Source organism: Babylonia areolata, chromosome 21, assembly GCF_041734735.1.
Source record: "Babylonia areolata isolate BAREFJ2019XMU chromosome 21, ASM4173473v1, whole genome shotgun sequence".
NCBI lineage: Eukaryota > Metazoa > Mollusca > Gastropoda > Neogastropoda > Buccinidae > Babylonia > Babylonia areolata.
In genome coordinates this window covers 13,865,803-13,882,407 of record NC_134896.1, presented here as the reverse complement: position 1 = coordinate 13,882,407, position 16,605 = coordinate 13,865,803, and the positions used below count along the sequence as shown (strand labels likewise).

General features: G+C 39.0%; 2 protein-coding genes across 6 annotated transcripts in view; one reads left to right on the top strand and one right to left on the bottom strand.

Moving 5' to 3' along the window:
- Nucleotides 1-457: 457 nt before the first annotated feature.
- On the bottom strand, nt 458-15,630 carry LOC143296268 (uncharacterized). The gene is made up of 10 exons (XM_076608104.1): nt 15,507-15,630; nt 14,218-14,319; nt 13,381-13,503; nt 11,448-11,987; nt 10,315-10,591; nt 8,173-8,271; nt 6,955-7,139; nt 6,189-6,513; nt 5,210-5,465; nt 458-4,368 (listed from the first exon to the last, which is right to left on the bottom strand). Exons 1-10 carry the CDS (start codon nt 15,579-15,581, stop codon nt 4,278-4,280), a joined length of 2,073 nt encoding a protein of 690 aa, XP_076464219.1. The 5' UTR covers nt 15,582-15,630; the 3' UTR covers nt 458-4,277.
- A 98-nt stretch (nt 15,631-15,728) lies between these two features.
- Nucleotides 15,729-16,605, top strand: part of LOC143295798 (extended synaptotagmin-1-like) — an 89,870-nt gene continuing 88,993 nt past the window's right edge. For all 5 annotated transcript variants that reach the window (XM_076607423.1, XM_076607420.1, XM_076607422.1 and 2 more), the window contains exon 1: nt 15,729-16,465. In XM_076607423.1, the coding sequence (XP_076463538.1) occupies nt 16,134-16,465 (332 nt within the window). In that variant the 5' untranslated portion in view covers nt 15,729-16,133. The remainder of the gene's footprint in view (nt 16,466-16,605) is intronic.

Here is a 16,605-nt window from a genome sequence, read left to right as displayed (position 1 = left end):
ATATCAAGGAAGATGAGTAATTCATCACATCAAAAAAAAAGGGAAAAAAAAAAAGCACATCCTATCTTCATTGAAATCAACCTTCAAAAGAAAGTAAACTAACAAAATACACTTTATTAGAGCACACACTTTGCTAGACACTGTAATCTTAAGTTACTGTGCAATGAGCCTTATGGTAAAGTGGGCATGCATGTGATTCCGTGACAGAACTATGCTTAACTGACACATTCCCCTGTACAGAAGGGGCATGTGATGAATCATACATCTAGGCGTGGTTGCACACAAGGAAACTGAGACAAGTGGTGTGGGGATAATGCTATTGGGACGCAAAAGATGTGTGTGTGTGTGTATACAGTACATGATACATGTATGTGTGTAGGAGACAAGAGTACATACAGAGTCAGAGGATGAGGAAGAAAACAGGGAAAAAAATCTGATTAACATTTCCGATGTTTATTTCCTTTTGAGAACAGAGAAGCAGCACAAATTCCATCCCAGTACATCATTACTTACATAATCTTTTATAGAAAAGAATGGACTAAGTGCAGTGAACTAAACATGCATCCCACATGAAGCACTGTCACATCAAAGTTTATTGCTTTTGTAAAATGGGACAGAAAAAGTATTGAATGATCAATATGTAATTGGCAGAAAACAAAAAAGTCAGTGATTGGTTTTTACATCAGGTGTAAGAGCATTCCACACATTAGATGCTTGCAGATATGTTGCATTGTGCGTGTAGCTGCATGCATTTGCTAAAAAAACAAACAAACCCAAAACAAAAAAAACCCAAAACAAAAAAAAACAACAAGCAACACTGGATAAAACTTTTCTGGAAATGTTTATTTTTACGGCTTAAATTTTAAAAGGCCTTTTGGTTACACAAAATATCTAAAACTAAATTTCTGTACAGTCCTCTTGAATAACAATCAATGCTAAGTAGCTGTCACTGGTCTGTCTGTGTGATTTCAAATGCATCTCAGGTTTTATCACAAATTTACCACCATCATAAGCTTGCTATGAATTACAGGCCATGTATCTGGACAAGAATCCCTTGTCAGGCTGATGAAGTTTTTTTTTCATGGGAACAAAACCATCATCCATATTGTTTTCTGTCTGTAAGTGTATTTCTTTTTACTACCAAAGTGCATTTTCCCACATAATTTTGCCAGGAACAACCTTTTTGTTGCCGTGGGTTCTTTTACATGCGTAAAGTGCATACTGCACATGGGACATCGGTTTATCGACTCATCTGAAAGACACACCAGACCTGCCTAGGCCCCCAAATACCTCTCAGTAGTAGAAGCCCAGTTTTCAGTAGTTTTATGGTAGTTTTCAGTAGTATGGACATGGTGGCATTAACATACCATTCTCAAAATTACGTAACTTTTTTTTCATCAGTGACATGTATGACAATGGAGATTTCTTTTAATAATCAATCATCAGTCACATAGCAAACACATAGAAAACAGATTGGAGTAATGGTGGTGAGATGAAAAGCGAGAGACATACAGCAATCATGAAACAACATTCAATGATGCATATGAAAAGAGACAAGACAGTGATCATGAAACAACATTCAGTGATGCATACATATCCAAGAGAAAGACAGACGAGATAGCAATCACGAAACAACATTCAATAATGCATACATATCCAAGACATGAGAGAGATTTGAGAGACGAGACAGAGAAAGTGTACACACTTTGAATATTGTTTTATGACACATACATGTATTCTGTGATACAAATTATGTACAAATATTAACAACATATTATTGCCTGCAGGGGTTTCAAATTTGAATGAAAAATTGTGTAGACTTTATCAAAGTTAAAGAGACAAATGTGAAAACCAATATATTTTTTTAAAATAAGTAAATGAAAATAAACCTTTTTGAATCATTCATATTCCACATCATATCATTCATGAACACTTGTTCTTTTCTCAACAGACAGCAAGCAAACAAGGAGACTTTTATACAAACTGCCTGTGACATCTTTGGAAACAGCATGAGTTTAACACTGTATATTTTAAGCCCGTTTCCTTCTGACTGAAGCCTCAACTTTCACAGGACTGTAAAGGTGTAATAATTGCTGATGATTTAAAACATTTCAAAATGGCAGCCTTTTTTTTCAAACATGTCATTTATTCAAGGTAATGGGTGCCTTGGCTAGACTTCTGATCTTTGATTCCACCCAGGTGTGGAAGTGTACCTGACGTCGGTTAGGGGAAGGTTAAAATGGGGGGAGGAGTGGATTGGGCCAAGCCTTCCCATGCGGAGCCCCAGATATAACTTCAATGCCCCAGTGGCTGTAAAAAGGCCGTGAAACAATTTGACCACTTATTACATGCCACGCCTCCTTGTCCAAGCCTCTACAATATTACACACTTGCAATTTTATCACCCAGCATGGGTGCATTTTGGAACAAGAGGGTAGAACATCTTGCACAGTTGATTGTGGGAGTGTGCATGTAGTCTCCCTTGATTATTTGTCAGGTTGTCTCAAGATACGTATCAAGAAATACATTCAATTGTACATTTTCTAGTGATATGAGTACATTTGTGTGTATGTGTGTGTGTGTGTGCTGTTTTTGTTGCTGTTGTTTTCTGTTATCAAGAGACTGGAACCACTTAAAAGACCTTTATATGTAAAAAATATGAAAGAGAAAAAACAAAACAAAGAACCCCAAACAAAACATAACTAGTGTCATGCATCTTTTATCACTATCACACACAGTATTAGCCAGCTTTTTTTTTTAAACAATGGTCCCCAGTTATTTTTCTCAGTGCTCTTAGGCTTTTATCATGAACTGTTCTTGTACTGACTACCTGAGCAATATGGATAACCAAAATCATCAAAGCAATGGAAAACAAAAAGCCCAATAAAACGTTAGAGGTAGTGCTTAGTGAGAAAACTGCTTGATCAGTTTCTGGTGTATTGTCTTTCAGATTCGACTTGACTGAGAACTGATACCCAACACAGACCTCTGGTGATTCATGCTGTGTTGCCAAGAATGAGTGTTGTTGTTTATGTGTTTGTACTGACACACACATATATGAGAACCATAACTGCACCGCATAGTCTAGTTACTTTTCTTTTTTGGTGTACTTTTTTTGTTGTTTTGTTCCGACTTTTGTTGCTTGGAAAGCTCACGCTTCTTTTAATGAAGAAGACGGTTTCCTTCCAATATGCCTTGCATATGTTTCTTCCTTTGGATGTATCCATACAAAATCTTTAGAATCAGCAGGAAAAAACACAAACAGAAAACAACTGAAATAACAAATTATTTACAAACACAAGCATTCACATTCTCTGCTTCTCCCTCCAGTAGCTGCCTCCAAAGCATTGACAAAGCATGTACAGTATGCTGTAAAACTGCCTACAAATGCAACCATATGACACAGAAAGTATTTAAGCAGGTAAGATATTTATTGGAAAGTCAAAAACCTTTCGAAACTGCATGCACAATGTTTGCATCCCTAATATATTGCATTAATTTAATGTCTCCATATAAGAAACTAATATATTGCATTAATTTAATGTCTCCATCTAAGAAACTAATATTTTGGACTGTTGTTGTGACAGAAAGTAACTAATCTAGTAATTTTCACTGGTTGTAAATGAGTTTAGCCTTTTATAAAATAGACTGTTTTTGTTTCCTGTTATTGTGGTAATGTTTTGTAAAAGGTAGGACTTTCTTTTTCCCTCAGGCGTGACTGCAACATTTATGAAAACTATTGTGGTAAACTGTTGCAAAGCTGTATAATGTTTTTAATCAGATGGAAGACAAGGTATGACAGTCCTTCATAAAATAAAATCTTTTTAAAAACTTCTGTTTTATCATTAATTCTTGACTGACTCAGTTAGCCAGTACCTCAAACTCTGTGGCTTTGCTGAGAAAGAGAAGATTCTGCACACTGAACTGAGAAGTATAAAAATAAATATCTACATATTCAAATTCAATAAAATGAACAAAAAGAAAAACAAAACAATTGAGAAAACAAAACCTTGAATTTCTATCAACTTCACCACCATAAAACCCATTCCGTTTCCATCTAAAAGCACTTGTGTAAAATAACATGAAGCAGTGTATAAATTTCTGACCCAAAAACCAACTTTCAAGATGAAAATAATTATAATCCTTTGCAGAGTTCTCAAGAACTGTTTTGTTGAAAGCTTTTGTCCTGTCAGTGCCCATATTTTCTTTTGCATGTTAACGGCAGTCAGGGAACAAGCTCTGCATTTTGAAGACCAACATTTCACTTCAGGACGCCACTCAAGAAGAAATGTTGATGCCCCGTCTCTTCATCTGCAGATCAGTTTTCTGTTCAGCTCTCTTCACTGCAGCTGCTATGCGTCTGTCATGTCTGCAAAATACAGTTATGGTTCACTCATTTCAATAAAGATGACCAAGTACTATTTGAACAAGCACAGAGAACAGATTCCAACAGCAGTAACACACTGAGTACAGTTTGCAACAGCAGTAATACATTGCCCAATACAATTTTAAAAACACAAGCTTGTTCTTTCATATTTCACCTGTTCAGTTGTCATATGGCCAAAATCACTAGAAAACATCAGTTGTCATCTGGCAAAAGTCACTAGAAAACACAAACAAATCACACAGAAAAGTGCTTTTCCATTGCATACCCTCTGGCAATGTACATCTGGAGGTGGCCTATGACCACTCACATTACCTTTCCCACACGGCACTGAAGTTGATTTCCTAGTAACTGGTGACATTCTCCTACATCAATTTTATGTGTAATGGTAAGCCACACCTGCAGAATCAAGCACTGATTTTGTAGGTATGGCTACTGACTTGTAGCTGCTGCTGCTTCTTTTTTGTTTTGTTTTGTTTGTTTTTGTTTATCTGAGTGCAGGATGCAGATTTTAAACGAGTGGCAAAGGAAAATGCTGTGTATCAAGAACTAGTGACTGAAATGTTGTGGGTTTGAATCCCGCCAGTGGCCATTGACCAGGTCCTATCCAGAGCTGAATGGGTAACAGGCTCAAATGAGGAGACAGGGACCACAAAACTAAGACTATGTAAGAACCCATTTCACAGATGGCATCCTTGAGAGCGTTGCTCAAATTCCATGACCAACCTGCACATGCCTGGAACATGTTGAGCTAGGATGATGCAGGAACATTATAAAAGAAAGCATGAAGTAACCCCAACCCAGATTTTTAGGAACAAGCACATACCTTGAATACGTCCTCTGGGTCTTGTTGACCATAGACTTGAAGACGTCCATGCGGGTGCTAGTGTTGGCAGGTTTGGTGGCTGAGTGCTCCACACCTTTCCCCTTGCCATGGTAGTGTTCCTCCAGTGGCTTCAGTTTGCCTGTGTGTGGCTTCCAGGTGATTGGACGAGCCAGGCTGGCCTTGAGGTTGAACACAGGCTTGGTGGCGGATTTCACAGCAGACACATTCAAGTTCCCAGTGAACTGAAAGGGAGTGTCTGGAAAAGAACAACAACAGACACTTATCTGCATTGATACTCTATTCATTCTAAATTGAATATCAAACTATCTAGTAGCAGTACCAGTTACCTGATGGAAATCTGAAGCATGGCAGCTGAATTTAATTAGTGTTTCAAATATTCATCTTCTGGTTCCTGGATTGTCTTTGTCCATATATATGCAAAAATTTATAGGAGATATTACAATAACCCCAATATTCATGTTCAAATCCATGTAAATGTTGATCATGAAAGCATGAATATTTTCTGTCAGGGTCGTGAAATAGAGTGTGGCTACATGAACAGTAGAGTAAACTCAGCATGCATAAAAGCTCACTCAGTGAAACAAGTAGAAGTCTCATGAACATAGAAGAAATTTGGGCAAGAATGGGAGTATATGATAACATATAGAGAGAAGGCCTTATAACTAAGGGTGTGAAAGGGAAAGTGTTTTTTGTTTCCTTTCTTTTTTTTTTTTAACTACTGTTACAACACCATACTTTTCTTCAAAACTAATTTTTCTGTATAAATGCATCTCAGAATGTCATTTATAAAAGTGAAAGTTTGCAATATTGTTGTAGGCAACTGAATTACTTAAAACTTACTTTGTGTACAGTTGAGAGGATGAATACATTTGATAATGGAAGGCCAATGGAAAGCAAGGGGGAAAACAAAACGAAAAAAAGCACCAAAACACATAGACAAAACCAAACATTAACTCACTGCTCAGCGATTTGCGGGCTTCAGAAGCCCCCAGAGACTTCCTGGCAGCCGACATCTGACTTGCTCCAACACTCTTCCTGCCAGACTGGGCTCCCTTCACCACGCTGGAGGCCTGAGTCACCACCTTCTGGTTCACTGGTGTTTTCAGTGAGCTGAAGTTCAAGTTCATGTCCTTGGTTGAGGTCACTGTGGGCTTGAAAGGTTTTGCTGAAGAGGTGGATTTCCTGTTGATGGGTGTTTTGCTGGAGGACGCTTTGGCACCAAAGTTGAGGTTCATGTCTTTTGTGGACATGACCGACGGCTTGAAGGGTTGAGCTTTCTTGCCCTGCGTTGAAAACAGAGAAAGTAATCTTTTAACAAATTATATACGTTTCACACCAGTTTCAATAGGAAGCACATTTTTATCCCGACACATATTCATAAATCTGAAACATTCATCATGTGGAACTGGAAGTATGAATGCTGAAAACAATCTGATCACATGACAAATTTTTAAAGCTCAATGAGTCAAGAAACACAGTTTGGTTCAAACTGCAATGAGATTCCAACATTTATTACTTTAAGTTTGGACAAATCACTTGAGCAAGTTATAATCAGTTTTGATCCAGCAGACCTTTCTCAACACTGAAAAGACGCAGAAGAAAACGAAAAAGAAAACTGATGGTTTGTCATTTTCTGTCAAAACCAGTCTTGATGACCACAAACTAAACAAGACAGCCCATACCAATCCACACGGGATGGCTGATGTTCAAGGGAGGCCACTCACCACACTTGGCGTTCTTTTATTCTTCAGTTTTGTGACAGCCTCCTGGACCTCGTGAAGGACTGTGCGGGCTTTCTTCACTGATGCTGTCATCTCCTCTGCTCTCTTGCGTTTCTTCTCCAGGTACACGTCAATGGAATCAAACTTGGCAAATTCCTTCTTGTGCACCTTCTGCCAGTCTTTGTTGCCTGGTAAGGAGTCAGTACATGATAAAAAAATTTTTAAGAAGAAAAAAAAGGGGAAAAAAGAACTAAACATACTGAACAATTAAATTTACAGAAAAAGTGTAAAAAAATAAAAGAAAAAAAGAAAACAAAATTTATCGGGTGAAAAGAAAATGTGCAGATTTACCAGACTGATATGCTGTGTACAAAAAGAAACCGTTCGTATGAATCTACTGCAATATGCACAGACCAGCATTGTTAAAAATTTTTTTTACAGTTTTGCCATGACCGGATTCTACTCTTTTAAGAGAACAGTTCCAGCTACTTTGGAATGATTATATCTTTGACTGGTACGGAACATGCACAGGTCATTTGGATTTAAAAAAAAACAAACTTTATCAATATTAATACATCCAAGGGATACCCTTCACTGGAAAAAGACTGAGGAAGACCAAGGGAGACATGGCTTAGAATGGTTGAAAAGGAATTCAAGGAGAATAGCTAAACCTGGGGGAGACAAGCTAAAGACTGCACAAGACAGGCAGCGGTGGAAAACTGTTGTGGCAACCTGTGTGCCACACGGCACAAAAAAGATTAAGACCGATTTCAATGATCTCGCAAACTAGCATGCTCAACTGAAGGGAAACAAACTATTTTTTGACTGTCTTCATTTTCCATGAATGATACATATTGCTTCCCTTTCCTTGCTGTCATTCATTTTCATCATGGCTTACAATACCAGGCAGAGATGGCACTACTATTCAATGTTTATATACAGTATTGGTAGCTAAAAATGTGAAAATCCACCAACTGACTAATGTGGCCTATGATATCATCTCGATGAAACAATACTTCCTGAAAACAACAACAACAAAAAAAAAAACCCTAACCCCCCGCCCACCGGCCCAAAAGCAAACAACAGTACATTAAGTAGTAATGGTGCATAACTGGTTTCTGACAAAAGAGAAATTTTTCTAATATTAACATTAACAATGATTAATAGAACATATTATCAATATAAATTACTGAACAATCATTTCTATGGCTTTCTTCCTACCTGGAGTGATGGGTTTCTTCTGCTCCTGCTGTTTCTTGGCCAAGAAAGCAGCAAACCTCGGGATCTGAGTGGTAGGACCAGCATGTGGAGAACTCTTCACTGAAATAACAATAAAGCTGAAGGGAAATTGTCATAAAAAAATATTCATCTGTTAGTCTCTGAAGAAATGAGACCACTATTTCAATACTGATCAGCAGATATTTATCATCAATATCCCCAACCTACTTCCACAGGGAAATCGTCACCAAACAACATTCATCCATCAGTGTCTGAGGAAATTATACCACTATTTCAATACTGATCAACAGATATTTATTATCATTATCCCACAACCTACCTCCAGTACTCTGAGCGACAACCAGAATACTTGGTTTACTTCAGGTTTAAGTTCCCTTACGACACTGGAATGCCTTTCACCACCGGCTAGGATGTTTCTCACCACTGGTTACATCGCAATTTTCACCACAAAAGAAATAATGTTCGCTGAAACTAAAACTAACTTCAGTGCTTGTACCTACCCCATCCCAGCTCCCCACACCTAAAACACCACCCTATCTCTTTGCATTAGTGTTGATAACTAATGCTGCCTGCAGTAATTTCGTAAAAGTCTCCGTGGTCTTTTGAACAATATGTTTGAATGCAGTTTTTGTGTTTGAAGACCTGCGATTCTTGAGGATTTTATTATTAACAGGGAGGGGGGCTAAGGGGTGGTGGTGGTGGTGGTGGCGGCGGAGCAGTCCGCCTATGTAAAAATAAGATAGAACTGACCAATATCAATCCTCCCAGAATGCGGACCATTTCAAAACCTGGATCTAATTGCCTTAGTACTTAACAGTCACTGTATTTAAAGAACTGTCAAAAAACAAGGGGAATCCCCAAACCAAAAAGTGCGTGATATTCTGCATTTCTGGAACTGTTCCATTCCATTTTATATGGGTTACTTTGTGGTCTTTTGAACAATATGTTTGAATGCAGTTTTTGTGTTTGAAGACCTGCGATTCTTGAGGATTTTATTATTAACAGGGAGGGGGGCTAAGGGGTGGTGGTGGTGGCGGAGCAATCCGCCTATGTAAAAATAAGATAGAACTGACCAATATCAATCCTCCCAGAACGCGGACCATTTCAAAACCTGGATCTAATTGCCTTAGTACTTTACAGTCACTGTGTTTAAAGAACTGTGAAAAAACAAGGGGAATCCCCAAACCAAAAAGTATGTGATATTCTGCATTTCTGGAACTGTTCCATTCCATTTTATATGGGTTACTTTGTTACACCAGTCAGTCATGGCATGCATGCTTGCATGTCTATTATAACAACCTGTCGCCCCTTTGTGTCGAATGCACTATGACAGCTATTTCTAGATTAATTAAGAAAGAGGCAGTGAGCAGCCGAAACACTCTTCGGTATCTCCAAACATCGCTGTCTGCTGGGAGCTGCTCAGCATATTTGTATTTGTATTTCTTTTTATCACGACAGATTTCTCTGTGTGAAATTCGGGCTGCTCTCCCTAGGGAGAGCGCGTCGCTACACTACAGCGCCACCCTTTTTTTTTTTTTTTTTCCTGTGTGCAGTTTCATTTGTTTTTCCTATCGAAGTGGATTTTCTACAGAATTTTGCCAGGGACAACCCTTTTGTTGCTGTGGATTCTTTTACGTGCGCTAACTGCATGCTGCACACGGGAGCTTGGTTTATCGTCTCATCCAAATGACTAGCGTCCAGACCACCACTCAAGGTCTCGTGGAGGGGGAGAAAATATCGGCGGCTGAGCTGTGATTCGAACCAGTGTGCTCAGATTCTCTTGCTTCCTAGGCGGACGCGTTACCTCTAGGTCATCACTCCACTTATTGCAACTGGCCTTCAAACAATATGAAAAACAGACATATTAAAGATTATATTACTGTTAAAAAACATAATTTATCTTTCAAAGCTAGGTATTGTGTGTTTTACTTACTTCCCATTTGGACTACAAAACAAGAAACTTAGAAAGCCACCAACACTTACTGGAACATTTAACAGTTAAAAAGGAAAATGCAGCATCTAATTTCATAAGAGTACCATTAGCCAGAGGCCACCTGAAGTATGCAAAACTCTGCACATAGCTACAAAACTAACATTTCAGTTTTCCGTTTGAAACTAAATTACCTTTGCCCTCCACTTTCTTGTTGATGGCGCTCATCAGTCGGTTCCGTCTCTCAGCGCTGCTAATGTCCCCAGCCATCGAGTCGATCATGTCTTGAACACCAGGACTGCCGGCAGGGGTTTTATCTTGCTGTGCTGTCCCTGAGCTGCGTTTTGCTCTTTTCATCGTCTTCTCTGCCTCAGGGGTAGCAGTGGAGGCAAGGCTGGGTTCTTCTAGTTCAAATGTGTCCTGTCGCTTCCGTTTGCCTCCAACCTTGGCTTGGGCTGTCTTGCCTTTGATCTGAGTAGGATACAAAGTGTAGTGTGGAAAAAAAAAAGTTCAATTATGGTGACTGGTGAGGATACATTGACTCTCATGGGTTCACATTTAAAAGTGATATCTTTGTTTCTTTGTGTGCAATTCTTTTCCCCTTTTTTTCAACCCTTGCTCTGGGCCTTTGCAGGCCAGAATTTATCCACCTCCAGGGAACATCAACATAGTTACAAGAACACAATGTTCACTGCAGTTAGTATGTCACTGAATCAGTGAACTGGTGTACTCACTACTGCATGGTGCCTAATCAACGTGCCAAGTGTATGTACAAGACAAGACAAAATTCTTTATTTTTGAGGATAAAAGATAAGCACTGGCGTGCCTTCTTTCATCCAGTCCCTGCCCTGAAACAGGGTCTACACTACGCAATACTACATTATATGTCACTCCATGCACTACACAATGCTACTTAAAGTCATAGCATGCGAACACAATACTACATAAAGGCATAAGCATGGTAATAATAAGATACACACACACACACGCACACAAGCATGGTATTAATAAACTACATAAGAAAAAAACCATAGAGAACACACACACACTCTCTCTCTTTCACACACACACACATAAGCATACATTCTGTATGTTATTGTTAACAAATACTATACTAATGTGAATATGAAACAGTAAGCATAATAAAAAATACACATAGCAATAACAGGGGGAAAAAACCTCATTACCAAAGGAAGCATAATTCAACATATAAAATAGTATGTATACAAAATAGTATGTACAAAAAGAGTGAGTGAGTGAGAAAGAGAGAGAGAGAGAAAGAGAGAGAGAGAAGGAGGCAGAGATTCTCCAGAAAAACAAGACAAACCTCATCCTGCTGTTTGTCCTCTGCTGAGCTGTTTCGTGGTGACCGCCTCTTGGTGCTGCCAGACCCAGGAGTCTTCTGGTTCTCTTTGGTGGCAGCAGAGGCTAGCTTCCTACCACTGGTGGAGACCTTTGGTGTCATGCTCCTGCCACTGGCAGACACTGGTCGTGATGATGGGCCCTTGGGAGAGAATAGGCCTGGGGTGCTCTTTCCAGTGACAGCTTTCTTTCCAGGGATGTTCTTGGGACCTGTACCTGGTGTTTTGACTGACGATGGCTGATTTACGCTCCCCTGTGCTTTCTTGACACTCGGCGTCACATTTTTAGGTTGTTTTGATGTCACCGGCTTGATGATAGCTGGAGTTTTTTTTGGTGTTGTGCCCAGGGGTGTTTTCTTGAATGATGGTGTCTTGGTAACAACAGCTGAGTTTTGCGGCTGAACTTTAGGGGTTGACTGTTTCAACGTGGCTGTGCTGCTTTGTGGGGTTTGTGTTTTCACTGTCTCCTCTTTATCATCGTGGCTTTCATCTGATGATGACGCTTTCTGCAACACCATGCATGTGTGTTGTGAAAGAGCAGGATATTCATAACATTATAAAAACAACAAAAACACAAACCATCTATAGCCCTTTGATTACTTCAAACACATTTTAACATTTGCATCAAGGTTATGGTCCTGGCACACTTATATGAAGTTGGAAATTTGATTTACCATCCCTGAATTTGAAACATTTTGACTGTCCAGATATTAATTAAAACAGTGTGAAATATGTGACCACAGCATTACCAAAAATTCTGTAAAATTTCTGCAGTCAGCAGAAAGTGAAAAGGTCAAGTGCCTTCACCAGAACTTGCCACAAAAGCAAACTGCACTCAAAATTCGCGAAACACTGTTCATCCATGAACTGGAAACAGTGCCACTGCCAGCCAAGGAAGTGACCTATGCCCCCTACCCATCACATGCCCTATCACTCTAAGTTTAATCAAACTTTGCCCTTAAGTTAAAAACATCAGGCAAACTGACCTCATGTGTGTGTGTTGTGTGTGTGTGTTGTGTGTGTGTGTGTGGTGTGTGTGTGTGTGTGTGTGTGTGTGCGTGTGTGTGTGGTGTGTGTGTGTGTGTGTGTGTGTGTGTGTGTGTGTGTGTGTGTGTGTGTGTCTGTGTGGTGTGTGTGTGTGTGTGTGTGTGTGTGTGTGTGTGTGTGTGTGTGTGTGTGTGTGTGTGTGTGTGTGTGGTGTGTGTGTGTGTGTGTGTGTGTGTGTGTGTGTGTGTGTGTGTGTGTGTGTTGTGTGTGTGTGTGTGGTGTGTGTGTGTGTGTGTGTGTGTGTGTGTGTGTGTGTGTGTGTGTGTGTGTGTGTGTGTGGTGTGTTGTGTGTGTGGTGTTGTATTGTGTGTGTTGTATTGTGTGTGTTGTGGTGTGTTGTGTGTGGTGTGTTGTGTTGTTGTGTGTGTTGTGTGTGTTGTGTGTGTCTGTGTGTGTGTTTGTATGTATATCACATGTGTAAAGCATATACTGCTAAATGATTTTGTTTCATCACCTTTTTGGAAAGACTAGCATTCAGACAAGGTCCATTCAATGACTTAAACCATTTTCCATGGTCATAGATTTATCTTGTCTCTTTCAGTCTTTGTAAGTGGTCTTTGTCCTAAGCTGTGTGTAAATATTGTTTAAAAGACAACACCTACCAGTTACTTATATTAGTCAACCACTGCACATTGATAGAAGAGCCTTGCACTTTTACAGAACATTTTAATTACCAGTAAAACTATACATCATGCAGAATGTGTTGGATAACTATACTGTAAACTTGTATCCAAACCTTATGCCATTAAGGCAAGTCTTTGCAATTCCTTCCTCGTCAATAAGTATTGTTGCAAACCCTTATTTCACTACATCCTGTGCTGGAACTTTGGCAATTATTTACAGGAAGTTTACCTTGGCTTTTCCTCTGGACCCTTTCTTTTGTGCTTTCTTTCTTCCCTTCGATGGAGCCTTCCTCTTTGTTGTATCATCTTTGTCCTCATTTGCAAGACTCTGGTCATTCTCTGTGGTATCCGGCTAAAACAGGTATGTTCAAGTATTTTTCACGAAGCAAACATATAATTTCTTTAAGTGATCCCAAGTCCTGTTCAGGTTAGTGACATGTCTGAAATTTTTCTATATATACATTCAGGGTAACTTTCCAGACACTGCTCTTGTTTATAAATATTCATGTCTGGCTTTATATGAATGTGGTAAGAATGGCCAAAAGGCAATTATTGTATCAAGTCCAGAAAAAGACAAAATATATTCAAGATTTTCTTGAAAAATTACAAGTGAATGGACCAGCAAGGAAGAAAATTTTGAAAATAAGAAAGAGACGATAGAAACTTGGGAAAGACTGACAGAAACAGGATACACACTATTCATAATACAAGTTTTCTTTGAACACTTGCCCACTCTCATGAGCAGATATATATATTTGAATTATGAATATGTACAAGTTTAAGTAAAAGCATCAGTCAATGTCTAGTTCAACAGCTTATATTTTGTCTCAGACTGTGCAACTATATGTTACAAATGGCTCCTACAATACACACCATAATGTATGTTGATATTTTATGATGGTTTAATTTTCTTGTAATGTTGTATGAATTTGTTTCTATCAAGCATCAAGGAAATATACACACACTAGTGAGTCATGACATGTATGATGTGTGAGATTACTGAAAATATTTAGCGATAGATAACTGGGGAGTAGGATGAAGACAAATACAAGATCAGCTGGATTACCTGAGTGCTACTGTCCACATCACTTTTGAGGCTTTTTGAGTCGTCTGAACTCTGTCCTTGATTGCTGTAGTGCTCTTTTAGAGCTTTCACCAATTTTTCCACCTGCAAAGAAAAATGTTCAAGATTGATTCTGAGAAAAAGCATTTTTAGAAAATATAGGAAAATATGCTAAGAAACTTGATATGACAATATGATCCAAGAAGGCTTTGTGAACTTAAATTAGTAATAAGTAAACACACTCTCTAATATAGGATAAGAGAGAGTATGTCACTATGTGTTTGTGTTCAGTTGTTTATAAATGTGTGTGTGTGTGTGTGTGTGTGTGTGTGTGTGTGTGTGTGTGTGTGTGTTCCTTTGTTCTTTAGTTTAGTGTCTTTTCACTGTCAGTGATATTAGATGATTTAAAAAAAAAAAAGGTACCAAAAAAAAGAGGGGTGGGGGAGGGGGCGTGGGAGGGGAGAGGGAAGAGGGAAGAGGAAAACAGAAAAGGTAGAAAACTACCAAAAAATGCATAACTAACATGCAATTACATTCAACAGTAACAATTCAATAATGATAACAATAATCAGAAACCATTAACACCATTCTGAAGTACATTAAAGGAATGTAGAAATAGGGCTATGAACTAATGCCTGTGAAAGTTTGACTATAAGAACCTCGTTAGAAATAACTTTCAACTTCAAGTGTGTGTGTGTGTGTATGTGAGAGAGAGAGAGAGAGAGAGAGAGAGAGAGAGAGAGAGAGAGAGAGAGATTTTGTACGCATTGTAATTTGTATAGTACAGTGCACACACAGCATGAAGTCGGTGACACACCTGATATCACTTGAAGTTGAATACACTTACTGACAGTGCAACGTGTGTAATCTGCTGTTTTATCAAAGTATAGAATGGTAGAACAATCTCACAACGCATATGAATAGTGTAAACAGTAATCGCAGATGGCTTCATCAGAAATGGGCCAGTGTTCTGTGAACACCACGGCGTACGCCCCCTGTGTTTATTTTGTTCGTTTCGGCTTTGTAATCGGCAGTGCTTTATTTTTATACAATCATGTGCGTCATTTCCATATCTAAACAAATTACATTCATCACCCTTCGAACCGTTAATTTGTAAACTTATGTTTGAAAATCTTAGCTTGCATCGAATATTGTTGCTTTTTTTTTCTTCTTCTCCAAGTTTACGAACATATAACGATGGGTTATGCAGTTGGCCGAAAAATGTCACCATACACGTTGAGATATACACATGCATAAAAAATGCCGCCAAAGTATTTGGGCATTATAATTACCTTCATATTAGCTCTTATTCCAACATTTTTAGCAAGCTTCTGAAGCTCGCTGTATTTAAGATTATCGAGATCCATGTCTGTTGTCGTCAAACTGTTGACACTGCTCCGGCACGGAACCTCCCGCTTGAGTGTTCGAAAATGTGTTGCCAAATTTTATTGGTTGAAAACGGTTGTGTCCCCTGGTAATCTATTTCCGGTCCAAACACGACTCGTCAGCGCCAGACAACCAATAAACTGGAAATGGAACTGAGTGTGTTTGCTTCTGCTGAATTCCAGTGACATGCATTCTTTTAATGCAGAAACTTGTCGATCGTCTGTCGTTTGAGTACTTCACATGAAGGCAGCCATGTCAAGATGAAATATTGCAGAAATTAATTGCTTTGTTGAATGCGTAAAACGTCTGTTTCGGTGTTTGGCTCGTGGTTACTGGTGCGTGAATTTCAGTTGACAAACCAAACGTGGAGAGTACACACCTGTTTTCACAGTGATCATAGGCCACAACCACGCACTCGTCAGGGAGCCGCCTTCAGATATGAAAATGCCCTGTGAAATGCAGTAGATCCAATACGAGAGTGATTATCCAACAAAGACTTTGATTTGTGCGTGCGTTGTGGATAAAAGATCAAAATGAGTGCCCCAAATGGAGACATACGAACTGTGGGTGATGCAAAGAGAGGCGGGGCAGTTGTTGATGCGCAAAGTAGCCGAACAGTTACCGGACTGACAGGAATGTATCTCCTTGTGGCAGGTGCAGTTTCGCTTTCATGGTTGATTGGATTCTTTGAGTTTTCTTTTGTGTGGGCGTTTCTCCTCATCTCTGCGTTGTTTATTGTTTGGAAAGCAAAGATCAGCAGGATCATCAAACAGCATCTTAATGTGGAGGAAACAGTGTTGTACAGAAGGAGAGCCTTTCGACAAAACGAAACAGTTGAATGGCTGAATTTTTTGCTGAACAGATGGTAAGCAAATTGAATGAATAAGTTATGTTTAAAAAAAATTATTCGGTTAATTTACCCCAAATGTGCTCAACATACATGTTAAGGAATTGGAGTTGGTGTTAGCACTATGCTACTTTCCTTGCTTGAGAAAATTGTTGCCA

Excerpts from the sequence above, each read along its gene's own strand:
- LOC143296268 (XM_076608104.1), bottom strand. The coding sequence starts at position 15,581 with ATGGATCTCGATAATCTTAAATACAGCGAGCTTCAGAAGCTTGCTAAA. Across the intron at positions 8,272-10,314 it reads CAAGAAAGTGGAGGGCAAAG|TGAAGAGTTCTCCACATGCT; the intron begins GTAATTTAGTTT and ends TTGTTATTTCAG. Across the intron at positions 5,466-6,188 it reads AGCCCGCAAATCGCTGAGCA|ACACTCCCTTTCAGTTCACT; the intron begins GTGAGTTAATGT and ends GTTCTTTTCCAG.